This window comes from Ylistrum balloti, unplaced genomic scaffold (assembly GCF_031769215.1).
Source record: "Ylistrum balloti isolate Yb309-2 unplaced genomic scaffold, AGI_CSIRO_Ybal_v1 Utg370302, whole genome shotgun sequence".
NCBI lineage: Eukaryota > Metazoa > Mollusca > Bivalvia > Pectinida > Pectinidae > Ylistrum > Ylistrum balloti.
Genome location: NW_026782226.1, coordinates 169,715 through 193,506, shown reverse-complemented (window position 1 = coordinate 193,506; position 23,792 = coordinate 169,715). Strand labels below are relative to the sequence as shown.

The 23,792-nt window shown below is 35.0% G+C and overlaps 1 protein-coding gene across 2 annotated transcripts in view; it reads right to left on the bottom strand.

The window, feature by feature from the left end:
* Positions 1–22,626, bottom strand: part of LOC132553179 (proline-rich protein 5-like) — a 38,847-nt gene extending 16,221 nt beyond the window's left edge. Inside the window, exons 1-4 of one of the 2 annotated variants that reach the window (XM_060217405.1) lie at positions 21,946–22,626; positions 21,601–21,665; positions 17,974–18,089; positions 9,316–9,926 (exon numbers count right to left, since the gene is read on the bottom strand). In XM_060217405.1, the coding sequence (XP_060073388.1) occupies positions 9,316–9,371 (56 nt within the window). In that variant the 5' untranslated portion in view covers positions 9,372–9,926; positions 17,974–18,089; positions 21,601–21,665; positions 21,946–22,626. Of the gene's footprint in view, positions 1–3,719; positions 4,128–9,315; positions 9,927–17,973; positions 18,090–21,600; positions 21,666–21,945 lie in introns of those variants that run through there. The other variant, XM_060217404.1, reaches the window with a different exon arrangement.
* Positions 22,627–23,792: the final 1,166 nt, after the last annotated feature.

Genomic DNA, 23,792 nt, shown 5'->3' with positions numbered 1-23,792 from the left:
TTATCGCGTGAGCGTGTCCGCTGGGGACGCCGTTGAATTATGTAACGTTGAGATAAGAGGACAGATCAATCTATGATCCCTGTAACAGCACTTTCACGTCATTGTTTCTGTCCAGCGTGGGCTTTACGATGTCGGAATGATTGATTTTGTAACCAATAGTCTGCACAAATTACTTCATTATTGTGCTAATAAAGTTGTTTTTTATTGTAGTACAATGATCGCAGACAAGGACACTATTTGAATACATCGTATAAAATGCCGTTTTCCCTACCAATGCCAAAATAAGATTTTTTTATAAAGTGTAATCCTATCTGAATTGCCTGTCTATCGAACATAAGTTAGAATAATCAAGTTTGGTTGCCTACACGTTCTATTAGATAATGGAATATTGGGAGACTAGACAAAAGGCGTGTACGTTGTTACTGCTGGACCCAACCATCCTAATGTTGACCACATGTAACCAACATGATAGCATTTTTTGGTTCTCTCTTTGATTTTATTAAATGCCATCTTACCCAAATCTAATTCCTTCGAATATTTGATTTTATTAACAAACAGGTGTATATTTTCAACAGTAATGCAGTTGTCGAAAATCAAAACAAAACTTTTTTTTTAAACTATTGCAAAAATATTAATTAACGGTAAATCTACACAAAAAAAAACCTGATAAATACGGGGTGAATACGACCAGGAGTTCTGGAAGAGCAATATCCTCGATACTCCAGGGATTTGGATCACTTTCGTTCTCTGCACCCCTTGTACTTGTCATGACTTCGCACAAACGAAGTAATTTGATTGGTTCCAGGAGAAAAAGCCTGACCAATCACAGGCTGATACAGTCCTTTTGAAGAGTACAAAGGAACGATACCCAACTTCAAAGCCGTTGCCGTTATGCGACTTCGAGATTCGTTTGATGTACATCAAAGGATCAAACTAGTCTTGTCGTATTGCCGACAGAGTGTCGCATATGGAACCTCACATTTTGTCAAGACATGTTACATGGATGCAGAGAACGAAAGTGATCGTAATCCATGGAGTAATGTCACGTTCCCTAATGAGAGTTAGGTAAACATTGGAACCACCAGGTGAAGTAAAAAATTCTTTCCTGTAAAGATCATCAAAATGAATTTCTTACCGAAAAATAGATAGATATTGTATTGTACTCTTACTGCCACGTGTTGTCAGTTCATGATGTTCACGGCAAACATTTGTCAAACAATTTCTACATACTGAATCACATAAACATTTGTATACATATACATTTTGCCTAATATTTTCATATCCGAAAGGAGACAGTGGTAGCAATGATCGAGACCAGTGCAATACGCATATACTCCAGGTAAGTGTAATGGAACATCTCGTAGAGAGTTGTATTAAATTTCTTTCTGTCAATTACCCCCTTTGCGAGAGGATTGGTAGACACGCTGTTGTCTTTGTTAGGATAACTTCTCCCAAATAATGTTTTTGGAGAAATTAAATAGGTATTAGTATGAAAACAAAGAATTTCTGATAAAGCATTTTAAAACATTTTATACGTAACTATGACGACAAAACTTCACAGTAGTTTTCATCCTAAAAACAATAACAACATTTGCAACACTCACAATCAGCCTCCTTGTAAATAGCGACCGTCCTGTAGGAGGAAATCATGATAAGTGGACAGTGCTAGATCCAATGAGTTAATACTCGCTGCCCTGTGTTTGAATTTTACGTCAAAATCATAGTGGTTAGAATTCTTAGGCCCGATTTCATTATTTGACTGGAGGATATACATAGCTTTTTGTACACTACACAATCGTGATAGACATGTAGTAACTGTTGTATGCCTTCAGTGGCAAACAGCAGAATTTCATATCTAAAACTGTAACTGACTACCATTCAGGGTATTTATGAACATTTGTACCTGAAAAAAGTATATCAAACTCGTCTTCGGACTTAGATAAAATGTATGGCAAATGCTGAATTAAACTGCATCATACAGTTGTCTCGTACTTCAAGGGCTAATCGGGATTGTTTGGGGCCTAAATCTATATCTTTATCTTTTTTCGTAGTTTTCTCAATTTGTGTACTACGTGATGATTAATACAAAACAATGCCACACATGTAGCGTCTTGCACAGCATGTCGTAAGCTTTTAGATTTTCGACCCAAAATGACCATTGACGCCATTGGTACAATAAATATCATTACTAAACATGACATCTACAAATGACTTCTACTAAAGTTTGTCGTAAATTTTTCGATTCTCGACCCAAAATGACCTTGGACGCCATCGGCATAATAAACATCAAAACCAAACATGACAGACTCCATTAAACATCTTGGCAAGTCATTGCTACATTAGTTTAATTTTCCCCTTGTTTGTTTTTCCTCACGAACAGTATATGTGTATGACTGCGTCATGCATTTCTTCTGTAATTAACACTTAGCTTTGCACGAGGTCAGATTTGAATTTCAAGGACTCTTAAGTTCTACATACTTCATAGATTTAATCACATTTTTGAGAATTTTAGACGAAACGATCGCGTAAACAGGCATGTGTTTCTACATAAAACGTGCATAACTAATTAAATAATTGCATTTACAACACAGCCAGGGACGAGTAAAAATATTACATGCACGCGATGTAATATGCACATTTAAGTGAAATTTGACACAGGGATAATACGGAGAGAAACAAGACCCCCTGTTTTACACCATCACGATTTTATAATGGTTATCTACACAGATGGAACGTTGACGTAGTGTTTTGTTAGAGTAGGTCAATCTGCTGGATATTTTTAGGAATACCATATCTTTTCCATTATTAATCTATTTATTTATTTCTTATATGTATTTATCTATTTCATTTATGCACATGTATTTGACATTTCTTCAAAATAATTTGATGTTTGAAAATTATAAAATTTATTGATTTATGAGGCAAGCGCAGCTTCTCTTCATTTTAACCATTTTTGCAAACAATTTTGATTTCCCAAAGTAACCGCCTATGTTTCAGCACGTTAAGCCTTTAGCACCATTGATGAATCCTAGAAGGACGAAACAGCTGATATACTATGATTATTTAGATTTTAGATTTGTATTCCAGCCATCTATAAACCAGTAATTCTCAAGAAATTAGCAATTTTATTCACAACGTCACAATTATTGTTTCAGCAAATAATCGATAGTACATGGTTCTGTGTTAAGAAAAATACATTTTTTTATCAGGGAATTTGATGGACGTCGAAAGCACCCTTGACCCTCTAACCAGAGAGGCTAGGGACAAAAGTTACGACGCGACGAAAAAAAAACTGAATCACTGACAACCTAATGCACCATTAGGCCTAGGAGCCGTCATCTAAAATTACTCAACACTGTTAAAACCCCAATGACGGCCCCATCCCATGAGAGAGATGCAGGTCGCCCCCTCACGTTCCTGACGTTCATCGGTGAGACAACGCCTAGAAATAGGACGGGTTAGGGCGAAGAGAAACCTGCAACCAGCCAACTTGAAACTGCAAAATACGAATCTTAAAAGATTCAGCAATCGTCTTATGACAACTTGTACCACCTGAGAGTAAAAAATGCTATACTAAATCATTGTCAGCTACAAGTGGAAATGTCTTGTAAACACTTATTGATTTCATGTCATATTGTAATCGATAGTATCCTTAAGTAAAGCAAGTGATAAGTCATTCCCAGATTTGAACATCCTATTGTTTTCTGTCTGATACTTACGTAGAAACCGCATGTCTGTTTAACCGGTAGACAGGGTCAATAACAACCCGTCTTAGATCTTCGTCCGACATCTATAATGAGTTTAAACAGAAACCTGTCAGTAGTCAATACAGTGGGTAAACCACTGACCTCATACAACACAGGGGACCGACAATGTGGTCATTCACATCCGGTAATACCGGGACAGGTGATAGGTATGCACCTCAGACAGGAACCAGTGTTTAAGCAATAGCGGTTAAAATAGGCGCCACATAGCAACGACAGTACTGTGAACCGGTGTTATAAATTTAGCAGAACCGGTCATAGATTCCACACAGAAATAGGTGATATTTCAGTACAGGTTATTGAGATATTCCACACAGAAATAGGTGATACTTCAGTACAGGTTATTGAGATATTCCACACAGAAATAGGTGATACTTCAGTACAGGATATTTCAGTACAGGTTATTGAGATATTCCACACAGAAATAGGTGATACTTCAGTACAGGTTATTGAGATATTCCACACAGAAATAGGTGATACTTCAGTACAGATTATATAGATATTCCACACAGAAATAGGTGATATTTCAGTACAGGTTATTGAGATATTCCACACAGAAATAGGTGATACTTCAGAACAGGTTATTGAGATATTCCACACAGAAATAGGTGATACTTCAGTACAGATTATATAGATATTCCACACAGAAATAGGTGATATTTCAGTACAGGTTATTGAGATATTCCACACAGAAATAGGTGATACTTCAGTACAGGTTATTGAGATATTCCACACAGAAATAGGTGATACTTCAGTACAGGTTATTGAGATATTCCACACAGAAATAGGTGATACTTCAGTACAGGTTATATAGATATTCCACACAGAAATAGGTGAATTTCAGTACAGGTTATTGAGATATTCCACACATAAATAGGTGATACTTCAGATTATATAGATATTCCACACAGAAATAGGTGATATTTCAGTACAGGTTATTGAGATATTCCACACAGAAATAGGTGATACTTCAGAACAGGTTATTGAGATATTCCACACAGAAATAGGTGACACTTCAGTACAGGTTATATAGATATGATACAGCCATACCGGTTACATTAATATTCCAAACAGAATCCGGTAATGAAGCCAGTTTATATCGATTTTCACACCGAAACAGGTGTCACATCAATACTGGTTATACACAGTGGAAAGGTAGTTTCTATCTTTTGTAATAAGCAGTTCCGGTTATAAAAACAGTTCCGGTCATACCTGAATCGATTATTTCAACTCCATACAGGAACCGGTGATATGACTGTTCTGGCTATTGTAACCTTGATATAGCAGTACATGTTCTGAAATTATTAAATACGTTGTAACGACGCCAGCAGGGACCGACGACCGCCTGTCAAGCGATGTCCGGTCAAACATCAGGACAGCATCGGACGTATAAGTCATCGGGAAAGACGTGAGAATTCGACATCGGACGTACACCGTTTACACGGACACACAAGGGAGCGATATCCAAAGTTAATCACCAAACATATGAATTAATAATTACACTACAAGGAACCAGAAATCACGAGAATCACCAGCGATGCTATCTATATATCTATATCATATATATTAGCAGCTATCACTGGTCCATATTGCACCAAGGTCATTATCTATCAAAGTGGAAACTGATAAATAGCTGACGTTTGCTTTAGAGACAACAACCCCCTGGTGATTTATCACAGATACACCAAGCACACGTGTACTTGTCAAGATAAAGGAGCATATGAGTCCACGGTAAATGTGTCAGTTCACGTGTATTAAAACATATAATGCACGTGATTACGTGTTTTCTGACAAGCCGTCAAATCCGTTTTTGTCAAGATTTTTGGCACAGAAATCCCCTTTGCTTGATGTACACGTGTGTTCATATTAAGTAAATTGACGTTTCGGGCATTTTATTCTATGGTCACGTGTTCTGGTAAACTGGCAACATCTGTTTATGTAACAACTTTCCTCAACGTACAGTTGATGAAATATAGATATGTGACAATACATATATATACATACTATTAATGTTCTCATACCGATGTGGCATGATAACTTGTCTCCATGCGACTGGTTGCATCATGTGATATATTCTAGACGAATCAAATGAGGTTTAGAATTCTGGACATAGGTATACCAGGATGTGAGGTATATAATAATGAGGATTCGAGACAAAATGACGGATGTTACATCATCTGAGAAGTCAAAGTAAGTATCTATGTACGTGTTATAATGACAGCACTCAGTTAACTTCATAGCATCATTATTCGCTTCTAATCCGAAGGTCAAGTAGACCTATTCTGCGACGCGGCGGCCATCTTCTATAAACAATTTAAAATTTGCTTAATTTTCTTTTGAAAACAAGAAGCATCAAATTTAATTTTGCCCACGGCATTATGTCTTCTACGTATTAAATTTAAGTGAATTAATGTTATTTCACTACTTTTAATGAGATGAGTCAAGCGTGCTGGGATAACATATTCAATAATTTAATAAATCATTTTTTAGGTAAAAGGTACAGGACCACAGGTACCTGTATTGATCACGATCTACTCGAATGCTCATTAGGATGGTCTAAATACAATGTATCAGTGTGTAGAAATGAACGACTGGTGACCTTCCTAAAGGTAGCAGGGGTCAAACTGGTAAAAATACTTTGTACTAACAATTTCTATCAAACATCCTCAATATAGCCTATAGTGTTTAACCTGTAGTAAGCGCCGACAAAGAACTATCAGTTGTATATGTTATGGCCTTGGCATTAATGAATTGTCAATTTCATGAATCAGTTACTTTTGACCTCCATCACATTTATTTAAACAAATGACCTTGAAATATAATAAAGGTTTAACAACGTAGTAATCTATTTACAAAAAGCCGGAATGCCTAAGGTAACTGACGGGCGCAGAAAACACTGAGACGGTGTCTCATCTGCGTTTGAGACAGATACACGCCAAATGGCCCCCCTTTTTTTTACATGTTTCATTCCTGTACGTATGTCGGTTCCGTTATTGCTAACCTTGTTCTTGTTTTGGAACGTGGCATTACGTGGTGGATGTCGTCTATGAAGCAGCAGACGAATATCCTTCCCGTACACCTTTTTCAGAGATTTCTGTGTAAATGTTTTTTTCTTTTCTGATCATATTTGAATTTTAGTCTGAATATAAAGCTTTAGTAGACAAGTTAGTATCTTCTTTGTTATTTTATAAGCTTTCTGAATTTAATTTTCTCATTGAAAATAGATAACGCTTTAATTTGTATGAATCATTCGTACTCTTCCTATAAGGAATTCTCGCTTATATGACTACATCACCTATTGTTAGGTTGCTTTATCAATGGTCGTCGATGTTCTCACGACACCGAGGAGGTAAGTCAGAAGGGCTTCCATCAGTGCGTTTAGCACAATGATTTTCTAGCTGATGTCAACAACACAGCTATCTGTTGACAAACCTGCTGACTGCATAATGAGAGAAAAAATCACCTTTACCACTACGCCGCGCTGATAAGCCTTCTTTCGGTGTTGTGTTCTCTGAAATCCATCCCAATTAAGCAATTAATTATATGTGCCGTACCGTGGCATTACATTAAGATGGCTACAAACATCTGTCTTGGTAACATCGTTTCTGGTGTGGTGTGTACTCTGGGGCTTTTCACATAGAATCTCCATATATTTCCACAGTAATGCAATTCAATACTATTATTTGTCTGAGTGTAAACCAATTGATCTTCCTCTGTCTATAAAAAGACTTTATCCGAGGCTCAATCTTTCGACAATGTAATGCAAATGTCAAAACATTGGATAAACCTATATAAGACTGACTGTTTTTTTTTCTGAAACAAGAGAGTAAATCTGAATATATCATTCTTCCCTGAATCCAAACCCCTGGGATCTGCATTCTACATACACGTCTACGTTATGCCAAATAGAAAACATACTTGAAAGAAATTTGATTTACTTTTTTTGAAACATCAACTTTCAACAGGGTTTCGTTTAAAAGATACATAGAATTTTTGTCATAATCTTATATCAAGCTGAAGTTTGACACTATATCTAACGCTAATTGACTTCGTCACTTCTGTATTTACAAATGATGTAATGCTCCCCAAAAGTCAGCTATAGCTGACGGCCCTTTAACGAAATCTACCAGTCAATTGTTAATGCTAACAAATTGTTAAAATATTTGACATTTACTCGCTTTTATGGTCACAACGATTAAAAATGTTTACCCTTAAACGACTTACTGTTCAAATATTAAAACAGTTCTGTTAATTGCTGCTTAGACGGTCCCTTTAATCATTATCCAACATTTTATTGTCAATATTCTCAAATTCTATTTCTAGATATCCCCCCGGAGAAAATGTTCGCCATCACACGTGGAAGTGTATAATAAACGTGTATATAGCTTCAGTATAACGGTTATGATGGTTGATAAACATTCAATGTCTGTTTCGCTCTTTACTCTCGAGAATTGAGAAACATTCGCAAAGTAACGTGAATTCCAACATCGCTATATATTTACGAGCCATGCAAAACAGTCGGGGAACACATATTGCCTATTTCAAAAGGTCAGTTTTGAATATCATTGCAGAGAGCAATCCGGTCAATTGGTCAATCGCTCTCCGGACACCATTAGCGAAAGTAGCCGTGGAGCTAATATTGGTCAAACCGGCTTTGCCTAGTTCTTCTGATTCTTCAGCAAAGTAATTACGTTTTTCCTGATCTATATCACGCGGAAACGTCATATGTCGGTACCAATGGTCGATAGTCTACATTCAGATCTGTCCAGCCTAAGATTTTTCAGCGTGCTTTTACCTAAACTACAGATTGGAGATCACTAAAATGTTTTGACATGGACCAATGCTACACACTTGACACCAGCTGTGCTTATAAATAACATTGTAGACTGACAATACTCACGAGACCTATACGATAGAGTACTTGGTAAGAAAGTAAAAGAAAAAAATCATAAGTCTTCCTGAACATGTAGGCTTGTCAGTTCAGCCGTCTGCCCATCTTGTGTTTGCTTCCGAAACATATAAATCATCATAGGTAAATAGGATTTATTAAAACTTCCCTAAAGAATCCAACGCGTGAATGTTTTAAAATTTTGTAAAGAATGACAGACTGATATTTAACATTTTTTTTTGCAATTAACATACAGAAGAGGTGCAAATGTTTTAACTGTTTATGTTTAACAGCTATAACAAGGACATCTCCATTCTATTCATCTCGTTCTCAATAAAACTTATATCATACTCCATGAAAATAACCTCAGATTAAAACTAAAAATGTTCACGTAAAAAACTTTATTATTGTGTGTGTCACAGATCAATTTTGGGTGAGATTTTGAATTGTTTACCTACTTAGTGAAAATCTCAAAAAAAAAACTCAGAATGTGCAATATTACATGAATATAGAAAAACGGTGCTTTATAGATATCGCAAACGTCAGCGTGACTAATGACCAGTGGTCAGTGGTTCATTATACAGAATAGTCTGGAACATGTACATCGTCAACATAAAAAAAACGGACATACTGAATTTGATCTTGTATAAAAAAAAATCTTACCTTTTCATACTGGAAAGTCTCGTTCCTCCAGGTAAAAAAGACATCCTGTCTGACATGTAGGTAGCGCCAACAGGTACACTACAAATCCAATTTTCTTGTCAATGTCAAATCTTATTTGAAATCGGCCCACCACAACTGTTGTTGTCCAGTATTAACCTGTATACATGATTCCATTAAAGTTGTTCTTATTCACAGAATATTCGCGTAGTCAATAACACCATCGATTTTAACAAAATCTAACACTGAAGTTAATAGTTGTTTTGATACAGGTAACAACAGATATCGTGTAGGTACAGGTAAGTAAATCTTCCGACAGGTATTTTCTTTGTCGATCTGTCAATCTTCGACGAGTTTCAAACTGTCCTTTATCAAGCACATGTTGCATGTCATTCAAATATCTGCCCTCTAGGTATTACATTTACGTAATTATGTCGTCGCCTTGTAAATATATACATTAAATGTAAAGTCTAGAGAGACGTCCTCATGTAAACACCAGTAATCGCCGGAAGCTATGTCATGTAAACTAGTATCCGTACAAAAGTTCCGAAAGTACTTGTCGATTGGCGGGAATGTTCCGATGGGATCCGGTAATCTTCGGCATTGATCGTTCCCTGTGAGAGGAAAATAACAGTACATAGTTGCTTATGTAAATGTATATCAACAGTGCGATTGTACATTCGAATTTGTAAATTAAACGTCCTCTCTATTTTAGAATTTTGTAACATCATAATCGGATTATTCTCCCCGTACCGACAAAACATTGACGTGTTTTGTAGGGTACCGCAATGCACTCTGGGAGATATTGAATCTGATTAAATACAAAATGATACCATCCGATCGAAAATATTATTACCGTACCAAATTTTCCATGATTAGATAATTTAACATTACCCTATACCACAAGTTCCATCCAGCGGTCAGGTTCTTCATAATTATAGCTATTCTAAAGAGTAGAGATCTGATATAGACTTTTCGCATCACGTACAAAGCTACGGACATATGTCCGGAATAGATCACGGAGCAGGTGCTCATGAAATATCACTAAATTGTCATTGGAAATGAAATCTTAGTTTCATATTAGATATGGGGTTGGAGGACAACAACTTAATTAGCACTAAACACAACCTGCGGGATCTTTAATTAGGTTTTGAAAATTACCATGAACGTATGAATTTAATACTATCTTTGAATATATGAATTTACATATTTGTAAAACAAACAGAAATTTGCAAGTTTTCTTACTAACAAATGGCATATATACAAATATACAAAGGTAAATCTGGTTTAAAACAGTATATATGGTAAGTTATTTTATCACAGAATTAAAAAAAATGTCGGGTAATGTTAAACACATAATACCTGTATATGTGCGTACATGTATGATAAAAATATCGACAAAAAATGTATATTAAAAATATCTGTGTTGTGATTAAGCATATAAACATATAAAAGTTGCACACGTCTCCCTCTATAGAATCTGTTATAAATCTCACAAAATGGTAAAACTGAAGATAATATTCACTTCGAGTAGTCTATTTTACTTAATGTGTCCAGTCCATTTCTGTATGTAGTGGTTTTACACATTCATAGGTGGCGTTGAATTCGCCATTAAGATCAACGGCTGGACATTCGCCGGAGGGTTTGTCCTACTGATTCTATGGTCATTTTGTCTTAGACATCACGTGCACCCGTAGGTCATCATCCGGTGACTTTAAGGTCAATAATTCTCATTATCATAGAAAACGCTGTCCGTACTATCTACAGATGTGTACAACAGGTACAGATGACCATAACTTGATTAACGCGATAATTCAATAACCTCTGGACATTGGTCAAATGGCGAACCAAATCAACCGCCCGTCAGCCACAAAGTAATAAGGCATCACACTGACCGCATTGACCAAATCAACACTGACCAATCTAATTAAAAAGAGAAGACAAAACAAGAAAAGTTTGATCACGTGTCTGACAAATTTCGAGCACGCCTGTTCGGACTATGAAGATCAAAGATAGGGATGGAGGAAATATCTATATTATAAATCAATCGATAAATATCGATTACATTTTAGGAGAAAAAATATACTTTCGTGAGATTCTGCTTTGATGTTCACACACAGATGCTATCAATTCCACACCTATTTCAAGGAAAAGTATTCGGAACTCGTCGATTGGTATAACCTACAGACCAGTGATACTTCAAAAACTCAACAACTACTATAGATAAATCAAGCAATAAACAAGCAAACATATAAATCAATTGAAAATAAATAAATAAATAGATACCAAATAACGGATATTTAAAGTGAGATAAATTAAATCCTTTCAGCTGCTTAAAAAATGTATACCTGATTTTGCCATAGACGACCAGGCATAAAGATTTATATCAAACAGGATATAAAAATAGCAACAAAGATATATAAATATATACATATATATATACATACATGTAGATCCCTCTCCTGGAGGATGATTCAAACTGACACGTATATACACTGACTTACATCTGGTATAGCTGTGAGCGACACTTCCGGAAACAGTAACATACGTAGTTATATAAGCTAACTCCGTGTCTTTCGCACAGTCTCCCATAACGTTTGACGTTTGAGGTCACTTACAAATTACGCGTGACAAATGTGTTTATTATGGTGTGTTGTTTTTCCTGGTTTAGTTAATACAATTATACATATAACGTTTATCAATCATAAACGTATGTAAAACAAGTCGAACATCGTATGTTGTTTTCTAAGAATGATTAAGTGTATGAACTAGATCGATACATGTATATCGCTAGTGTATGGTTAGCTTTAATTGTGTATACTTTACTAAAAAGCTCCAACTTTATCCGATCGACGAATACAAGTTATAGAATGTTCAACGAAAAAGCAATACTTTTTATCTTATGTCATTACGTGTAAGTCGAGAATTTTATCGTGTGGTTTGCAATCTATTCTGTTATTCTGAGCTATTTAATTCAATGTTTCTGATTTCGGATACAAAGTAAAATTACTCTTTTAATTATGTTCAGTGGTGAGGAAACTTGAATCGACAGTAACATCAAACAACGCTAAACAGAACACAATTACTTACTCAATAGGAGTCTGGTATTTCGGATCAATTGGATGAGGATGTGAATGGTTTGAATACACAATGATATACAAGGCGATTGACTTCCGAGAATTACTATGTCTAAAATCGAGTAAGTTTAACGCGTACAGAAAATTCTTATAACCATTCAATATAATTAAGTAAACATCTTTTTAAGCATTATATATTTTTGACAGTTAAAGATTCGCAAGTAATACTTCGAAATAAAGACCAACTTCCTAAAGCGGCGACAAGAAGTTAGATAAAAATAGTTTATATAAAATATAGAGAGATCTCAAAAGGATCTTTGAAGCAATAATGATCGATCTTTATTTTTTTTTCTCTGATAGACTAACATTTTCCTTACTTTCCCCTTCGTTTCCCTTTTAATAGTCTAGTAACAAGGGAATCGTACATATGAAATATAAGAAAGATCAAACCAGAACTCTCTGCCAAAATTCAAAATGGCAATTTGTCAGCCATCTTTGTTTCACTAATCAAACGAAGAATACAATGGGCACACCTAGGAACATACACATCGAGTTTGAGAAATATCCTTCTTATACTTCTGAAAAAATGACGATAACAATGATTATTAGCGGACGAACAGACTGACCATGGACCATCAACAAGGACCGATTTGAACAGCCGAGCACCTGATGATGGTTGGCTTAAAATCCCTCGGAATTGCAAGAAGTCAAATGTCCAAACGCTCCCACCCATGTTACTTATGATGTTTTATTTCTGAAGGGTAATCATGTAGCAGTTCGTTGAGTCACACAAGTAAATATTCAAAGTAATCTACTTTCATTCTGACCTTTGAGTCAAACAAACACCCAAGAAGACGTTTGACATCCGACATGTAATGAATGTTGTCAATTGATTTCTTGTTGTTTGATTCTAAGTCACCTTTCAGTTGTTCATTACAATAAGGACCCATGTCACCTAACCAGATGACATCCTACATGAAGAAATCACTCCATAACCCACAGGGGCTACTAGAGTTTGCCTTCCCACAGGGGAAACTAGAGTTTGCCAACCCCACAGGGGCTACTAGAGTTTGCCTTCCCACAGGGGTAACTAGAGTTTACCATCCAACAGGGGCCACTAGAGTTTGTCATCCAACAGGAGTCAATAGAGTTTGCCTTCCCACAGGGGCCACTAGAGTTTGCCATCCCACAGTTACCACTAGAGTATGGCATCCCACAGTTACCACTAAAAATTGCCAACCCTCAGGGGCCACTAGAGTTTGCCAACCCTCAAGGGCTACTTGAGTTTGCCTTCCCACAGGGGCCACTAGAATTTGCCAACCAACAGGGACCACTAGAGTTTGCCATCCCACATTTATCACTAGAGTATGCCATCCCACACTTACCACTAGAGTTTGTCAACCCTCAGGGGCGACTAGAGTTTGCCACCTACTACGGCACTCAAAGAGTGGGAGCAAAATCAATCTTCACGTACCTACCCTATGGAGCGATGAAAAATAAATGTTTAACGAGAAACAGACGGACGACCAGTTAGCCTGTATCTACCTCGGTACATATGTACCTACGTACTTTATCATGCATGTATTCGCATCACGTAAGCTGTGTTAATGATTAGTAATAAACACTTTCTCTATACAGAAAATTTACAGGCATAAGTCTAGCATCCCAGGCTTTGTGTTTATGTTACAATATAACACCAACAAGTTGAAGAACACCACACTCATCTAAATCTGTTTTTAAAATGTAAATAGCTGCGAGTCAGTCGATCAATGCATTACATGTATTATATAGTACATATTCAAACCATAACAACCTAAACGTAGCGCAATAAAATAAATCATTGAGGATAATTAATATCATTGTCGTTATTTGGAAAAAAATAACAATGACTAAAATATATCAAAATGAATGAAATGAAATAGTTCGGCACTGTCCAGATTTCGAAAGTTGTATCTTTAAGTGGCTGTTTAAATTTTCGTTCTTCTGAGAAATTCGAAATCGAAAAAGAAATATGTAGAAATGAAACTTGGGTGTAATACCATTTGATAATTGTAAATGATATCTAAGGTAATAAAATCCCAGGTATTTAGCTTACATATAGCTGGTAACTGTCGCGAAAGGACCTGACTCTTTATCTGTACTTATTTACTGTCATTTACAAATTCATGTATTTCCAATTATTTACAAATTCATTTATTTTCTATCACTTACAAATTCATTGATTTACTATCACTTACAAATTCATTTATTTTCTATCACTTACAAATTCATTGATTTACTGTCACTTACAAATTCATTGATTTACTATCACTTACAAATTCATTGATTTACTATTTGTTTACTAGCTCATTGATTTACTATTATATACAAATATCATTTCCTATCAATATTAGATTTGATCAGTCCACAGCTGTTACATTAGCTGTAGATGCGTATGCAACTTTAGAATGATGTATTATTAATGTTAACAGGTAACCAGTGTTCACCTTTCCAACTGACAAGAGAATCATCAGAGGCTAGCATGTCAACGGCAATATATCTGTATGTAAAGAGACTTTCCTAGTCCTTTAAAAAGTACGTAATCGGAGTACATGGATATCTGTGTCAGCTGAACTTCAAATGTCATGGAAATCAACCAGATGAAAATATATTGAACAAGTATTTAAGGTCAGAGGTCACGGCAGCCAAGTTAAATTCCGAAGATTTTCCAAGTACCAATGACTCTAGTATACACACATTATGAGTGAGTTTAGTCAAATAATTCCCGAGATATATAACCCTACTGAAGTAATGAATGGTTTATCATGTGGTGTTAGGATTCTATTACACTTCTACTGATCACAGACAAGTTTGACGATTGATTTCATTCTTAACAATACGTGTTGAAAGACACTTACAACATTTCCTCAAACATTAACAAATTATCTATATATTTTGACAGAATGTTTATGCTTTATCAATTAGTTAACTGTCCTAAAGTCTGTTTGTAGAGACAGCAAAATCAATGTTGTAAAAAGGACATCGATTACGTCACACAAACGGTCACCAATTAGTGTTATCGTCTGTTAACACGTACTACATTCTTTGTGCATTGCAATATCTAAGGAACAGCGCAAATGTGAATATTATTCAAACAAATACTACTGAGCCGGGATTGGCACTTCTACACAGAAACCCGTCGGAAAAGGACATAATTCACAATAGTTACATTGATAATATTATATATCAGGTTCATAGTTGACAATGTGTGCAAGACAATTTGCATATGTTATTAAATTAATGTAAATGACACACACAAATATCTTATAACATATAATATATATCTATACCATAGTAACTTAATGAAATGCGCCATTTACGAAATAAGACATAAATGAATATTTATGAAATTTTTGATGATGCAATTTAAAACTAAGCGTACATACCAGGAATACGATAATCACATGTCAGTGTGTCCTCTGGTAGAACTATACAGCCTGCTGTTACAGGATGGTGTCCGTAAAAACATCAAGATTGTAAAGTACTAAACAGCCTTGAGTGATCAGTCACTAAAAGACAGCACGCAAATAACATCCACGATGATAGGGTTTTGAAAAAAATATATAACATTCAGAATGTTACCTTGTCCATTTAGTATAACCTTGGGAAAAACAACAGTGTTTTTTTTGTTGAAAATGTATGTCTATAACTAGGGCAAGGTGACACAGTGGTAAAATGTATAAGCTCTTGTAACGGTGTCAGATTTCTCAACTGATAATTCTCATGTACGCTTTACACTTACACAAGAGAATCTCCATATCACCGCGTCAACATACCACGACAAAAAACAAGAACACGCCATGTGTCTGCTTACAATTGTACACTAGTACATTAAAAGTCCACACATATAGACATTGTATCCGGTCACCGGCATCTTAAATAAGAAAGTCTAAAAGAAATCTGTTGAAAGTATAAAAAGAAGGGTGTGATATACCAGAACAAATAATTAATGAATTCTAATTTTAAAACGTACCAAATTTCATCTCGGTTACAATATAATGAAAGAAACTAACAATACGTTTTAAATATGTTCTTCTATGTAATTTTGTAGGTATACAAACATTCCATTTTACCTGACTAAATATACTGATACGTGCCTTTGAGTGTAAATAAGGATCAGGTTACCTATATTTAGGTGAATGGTCTCCCGTCGTCTTATTGAGGTAATTAACAGTGTTATCAGTTGTGTTCGGGTCTACGTGGGTTCAACTGAAAAATTACCGTCTAGATTAAACATAGACTGTAACATACAGGTAAATGCTTGATGCCTGTTAGATCTACTGTGGCGAATTTTGATTAAATTTTAAGAAAAATAAGTAAGAAATGGTGGACATTTGTATATATATTTACGTCACTGCTTTGGCATACAAAATATACGTACACATAGACTAGCTGAATTATAAAACATTTCTTTACATACAGTCTACCGTATCGCCGTACATTAACATGATCGCGAAAATCTTATCCATGAAATATTGAGAAATGTTTGTATAATTACATGTCCCCTACATCCAGATCGTGAGATTTCAATTCTTTGAAATATCAGTTGATCGTTTTAAATGAAAATCGAGAAAGTTTTGACCCGTTAACATTACCAACTATACAGTATAAAGTTATGAGGCAGTAAATTTAACAGATTTATAACATATACACGTCGCACAAATTATTTACCCCTACATCCAGATCGTGAGATTTCAATTCTTTGAAATATCATTTGATCGTTTTAAATGAAAATCGAAAAAGTTTTGACCCGTTAACATTACCAACTATACAGTATAAAGTTATGAGACAGTAAATTTAACAGATTTATAACATATACACGTCGCACAAATTATTTACATTTGGTACAGATCTCATAGATATCACCCACAAATATCGACTTGTCATTTACTGCGTCAAATTCCTTTCACTGGCATCTCGTTTGAGGGACTTAGTAGACAATAAGCAGACCATGTGTTATTATGTATTATTGACAAGTGTTATTCACTTGTGTGTCGTGTGAACATGTACCTGCAATTCTTTAACCACAAGATTACATGCTTATGCAGGAAGCGTTATAGCAGTTTCAGAACGTGCTCAAGAAAAGTATAGGATTGCTGCTGCAACACATGTTCAGGAATTAATACAGATGTAGCTCTCTTCAAATTCGTACAATTACCATTAACAATCACAGATCGTCATTCCGGCAGGTTACTCATACGATTATCGATATCCACAGTCACTTACATTGCCAGGGGTAGATAACCCAGTATTCGTAACTATTAGCGAAAATGAGAAACGTCCGTTGTGAGATTCAATAGGAATGAAAAGCAGATATTCGTGTATGACTGTCTTCCTAATGATATTCAAATGCTTCTTATTCATAAGAATAGGTTAAATAATACTTTCCAATTTCTGAAATGGTGATTTGCTATTTGGCATTATGGTTTAAGATACATTAATGAATTTTATTCTCAATGAAGCCCGTAATTAGAAAGTTTAAATATGCAGAAATATACATATATACATAAATATTCAAATGTATAAATAAATATGTAATACTTACTTGATGAGAGTATCCATTAGTGTACGAAGTACTGTGACTGTACACCGACTACCCAACCTACAGTAACACGTTGGGAGTCTATGTATTTGATAGCTGCTTGTGTTGTCACTTCGACTCTGTAAACAAGGTTGAAGACATGTCATTACTACGAGCACATTTGCTGTGGAGTTGAAACGGCTACAAAACACGTCCCATTGACCGGGCAAATACCAGACGATAAAACTACATATTATCAACCTACACAGAATCCTGACCTTATCTCAAACTCTTACGATTTTTCTCGGCTACATAACAAAAGTGTAAAAATGTAAGTACTTGTATATCTATTTATATCACAGAGGTACACCATACCTTAAGTAATGTCCGTTGCTAACGTGATTATCACCGACTTCCTACCGTATTAACATGCATTAAAGAAATATTTAAACAAACCAAATACAGCATGGAGCGATTCCAACAAGCCTGTCTCTATCACTTTTCCGTTATAGATAATATTGCAATACATTAAAAACACAGAGGATATTTATTATATTGATCACATCAACAATGCGATAAATGTAAATCTACATTTTAGCTAATCTTGTAGTTTCTTAGTCGCTTCCTATGCTTCAACTTTTATGTCCTTACTATCACTGACGAGTCCTGGAAGGACAAAACAGCTGTATGATGCAGTTTAATTCATGGTTTGGCTCTACTGTATCTCTCTCTAAATTATGAAAAGGTGCTATTCACTTGTGGGTCTTTTGTACAATCTTTAGTGTCTTTTGTACAATCTTTCGTGTCTTTTAAACAATCTGTAGTGTCTTATGTACGATCTTTAGTGTGTTTTGTACAATCTATGGTGTCTTTTGTACAATCTTTAGTGTCTTTTGTACAATCTTTAGTGTCTTTTGTACAATCTTTAGGGGTTTTTTGTACAATCTATGGTGTCTTTTGTAAAATCTCTAGTGTTTTTTGTACGATCTTTAGTGTCTTTTGTACAATATGTAGTGTCTTTTTTGTACAATATGTATTGTCTTTTGTACAATATGTATTGTCTTTTGTACAATCGCTAGTGTCTTTTGTACAATCTCTAGTGTTTTTTTGTACGATCTTTAGTGTCTTTTTGTACAATATGTAGTGTCTGTTTGTACAATATGTAGTGTCTTTTTGTACAATATGTCTTTTTGTACAATATGTAGTGTCTGTTTGTACAATATGTAGTGTCTTTTTGTACAATATGTATGGTCTTTTGTACAATATGTAGTGTCTTTTGTACAATCGCTAGTGTCTTTTGTACAATCTCTAGTGTTTTTTGTGCAATCTGTAGTGTCTTTTTTGTACAATATGTAGTGTCTGTTTGTACAATATGTAGTGTCTTTTGTTAAATCTATGGTGTCTTTTGTACAATATGTAGTGTCTTTTGCGCTAAAATATTGTGTTAATTGCTTTACATGTATGTTGATTATATAGTAATTACTCGAGATATATAATTAATATGCTAAAAGTGAAAATGCGCAAACAATTTGATAACGCCAATTTAACTACAGTATCACTTCCTTATTTTTTAAAAAAATATCATCACCTCGGTTGGTACGAAATCCTTATATTATATAACTCTTTTGAATTCGTCTTGACAATGACGTTATGATGTGTTGACGTACATGTAATAATAGGAACTATACATATAATTGACCAATTAAGACTCCTTAACCAACACGTATAATTCAACGCGGATTAAAAACAAAGTTCGTGACATGAATGTTCCGAAACCGACAACAGGATAATTAGTTGCTGAATTTTAACAGCTGAAAATGTGTGTGTGTTTGAAAAGCATGTTGTTATATTCATTGTTCAGATCTTCCAAACAAACTCGATGATAAGTATTCACCGGAATATTGAAAGTTTGACATTTACCGGACACCGTTACTTGCAGTTTATATTGAGATGCAAACATATTTATGAGGATTGTAAATATTATTACAAATCATTATAATCACAACTTTAATAATTATGATAGTAGTGATTAATGGTTCAAATGTGACATGGCGCAAATGCATATCATGCACGTGCGATACACACATATAAGGAAACTATTCTAATGCCGATCTAATGAAAGGGAGAATTGGAAAGAAAGCCGATGAACATGCCTTATTCGACAGTGTTTCTTTTTAAACTCAGCTTCATTATTCAAGTGGGGACGTTTCCTCGTTTCCTCGTTTGATAGTTAAGGTCAAAATTTACAAACAGGAAAATGTCAAAATTTGCCAACTTGATTATTTTTAGCGAGAATATAAATCTTGTACTTATGTCCATATTTCAGTCTGACTTTTATATTACCGTTGTGTATAAATAGTTGTTCGTGTTCACATAGTGGTGTTTCACAGGCACTTGTAAACACTGAAGCCTCCGAGGCTTTTCGTCGGCCAATCCTTCCACAGGTGGCATAAACACAGGTGTATCCGAGGTTACTTAGGTACGAATCAACGTCATAAGTATGTCTTTTAAATATATACAACGAAGAAAACTATCAAAACTTGAATTTTAAAGATATATTTTACAGATAAATAAAGGTACGAGTAAGTATAATAATTACGTTACATTAAAATGTGATTTACATAATTCTATATCTACATGACAGCACTTCTTTTATGATGTATGTTGCTAAGGAAATAAAACATTTAAGAAATTTAACAGTTCTCATACCAGTAATCTACAATGGTGTATGAATTTGAGGGATAAGTATGCAAACATCACCAATAAAACAATTATAACTTAGTTTGTTGTTTTAAACAGGCAGTCATCTTATGATGAAGGAAAAAACGTGTAAAAATGGCGTTGAAACGAAATCGATAAAACTGTAACAAATTATGAAAAATGGAAGAATCTTCAGCTTTGCACCTATTGAAGGAACCGCACCATAATTAGCATTTACAAACTGTGATATGTAGATCGGGTCTAAGCCTCACATTGTTCTCAAAAAGCGAGCTGAGGCATGAAACAGAAATACTAACAAATATAAAGACAATCATATTTCCTTTGTCTTCGTCCTCAATGCTGGCTTAATCGTTGATTATGCAGTCTTTATGATTGTCCTTTAAACAGACAAAATGTAGCCGGTAGGTTACATAACTCATTATCATATTGCTATCTGGGTAATTATATTTCTTCTGAGTTACGTGACGTGAAAGTAAAATCACACATGCTAAATGTTAAGTAAACATGACAACTATTTTACACTTAAAATTCCTATGTTTGAACCACTTGACAGAAATATGTATCTATAATTACTAGTCTGCCGTTAAATGGAAGACGTAATAATATATTTGCTATGTCAGTGTGATTGCTTTCACACATGAAGAAATGGAAACACAAACTGTAAAATACATTTGTGTTGCATCCTTTTTGGGGGCATACATACCAATACATAATTATATAAATCATTACTAAGCTCGAAAAAAAACAATTATCAGCACCTGCATGATGAATTATGATAACTACATGTACTTCGTCATAGAATGTCAAATGATTAAGTGCCAACAATTTTTTTACATATTAAGATGCATTGTATTACTGATATAAGTCAGTAAAGCTGTTTATAGTTCATCCAGTTGATGAGTAATTGGATATTATTATCAATATACATACCTTTTAAGTGGTAGATTCTTTATCTATCACGGTTAGTCATCTGTGAGTGATGTTTACATTCAGTTCTAGAAGTGCAAACATAACACAATGTTAAAACATCAGTACCGTAACAAATCAATATTTCGAATATTTGGCAACAACCTATATGTGAAAACCAATTTCATTTTGCAAAGAAAATATCACTTTTCGTCGCGATTAAATAAAATTTCCTTTCAAAGAAAATTTCCTTTAAAAGAAAAATGTTAGATATGTACTTGTATCTATTCAGCCTCTACTTTTTATGCAGAAATATTTCGGTTGAAAGGAACATAAAAATTCGTTTTTATATACTAGGTTTTCCTTTACCTTTAATACGTCTAACATTCCATGGTGTTCCATAGTGAACCTTTGTCCATAGTTTGGGCTATGTAGGCTCTCTATCAGGCATCTGTTCTACTTTCGGTTTATGACCTCATTTAATGTCATTAACTGTCATGAAGCAAGCCGCGCTTGCGACCTCAGTAAGGTAAAATGACATCAATATCTCTAAATCAGAAATTATTAAAATATGATGTTTACTGTAACTATCCTAGCGTGACTGGTAATATACTGAACTGGACACTTTCCTGTGACATGTTACGAAACACACCGAATGAATCGTGCAAGAAGGATGTAATATCACTATCCATGTAAATATCATAATACATTCAATGCAAACCTTCCTGAATATAACGTTGTATTAGCTGAATGGCCACAAGTCGATACGAAACAATCTTTATTACAAATCTATAGAACAATAAAGCACTGGTAATTGATACGGTGTAATTTCCATTGATTATTTATCCCAGGACGACAAAATTGAGACCAATGCTGTATCACATCACATGCCAGTTCGTAGATATTCCCACGTGTCCTATCGGTGTTATCCACTCCGAAATAATATCCGTGTATCTCTCCGCGTATTTACAAACAGTGTATATTGCAAATATTCACATTGTCCGCGTTTCACCTCGAAAATAATTCCAATATCCTGTCATTATCTCTGATTAATATACCAACTGATTAACCACAGTCGTCATCCTTTTCAAAGAGCACATTTCATTTTCATAACTGTCACTATATAACGATACAAGATTTTCTGTACAAGTATTGCTCTATAGCCCCACTCTATACGTCCTCGACTTAAGTCGCTATCTGTGTAGCCGACTCTGTGGACAATCTATACCGGCACAACATGTAGTACGTACTTCCTCTACAAAATCAACATAAACACAACAAACTTATCCGTGAGTATACACGGTCATATCCCCATGTCGTCCGGTGTGTAACAAACACCACGACTTCACATACAAACCCGTCCCTCGCTTAAAGAGTGTTACTTTGACATTTTTTGTTTTTTTTTGTTAAAAAAAAAACACGACTTCTATGGCTACAAATTAAATGAGGCGAGACGCCCAACATATCCATTTGAGTCCTTTTCCATGATTTTCTCTCCGGTCACTGTGTCAGTGTGTTCACAACGTCAGGCTATACATAAAAACTATATATAACTCGTACACAGCCGCGGTTTCGACAGAATGCTGCTATTTTAGGCATATTTCTGTTACTAGGATAAACTTGCACCGTAAGCGTGGCTTTGTGCTCACACGTTTCGCCCTAGGATGAGATTTCCGCATGAACAATTTTGCGGTTCATGTATACTTGAGTTGTTTTTGGCAACTGATCTGCAGTCATGCGTGTCGACAACTAACATATAATGTTTATATGACTATTACTTTTCATACTTGTGTGCATTCAATTATTATATAGATTACAATGTGTCTATGTCAGGAAGTAGACAAACGGAACTGACCTCTGTAAACTGAACAGAAGAATAACCGGTACTTATTTGTCATGCGTTCTCATCATGGCGCCTTTGCCATCCAAACCAAATGTTCTGTTTACCAACAATAACTAAGCTGTTTTATCGACATACCCTCATTGTTCCTTTTATGTTCATAAATAATTAGCAAATGTAAACAAATGATCAAAATCAATCTGAAATATTTTAGTAATTGGTGTCTACATAAAGGCACGATCGATACATCAATGCTGAATCGATGTTGCTTTAACCTCGTGATTGGACCAAGGATTGGTCGAATACACGACTCAGTCTTGTTACAGTGGTACGCAAAATTATTTATTGTTTTCACGTTATACAAGTCATGGAATAA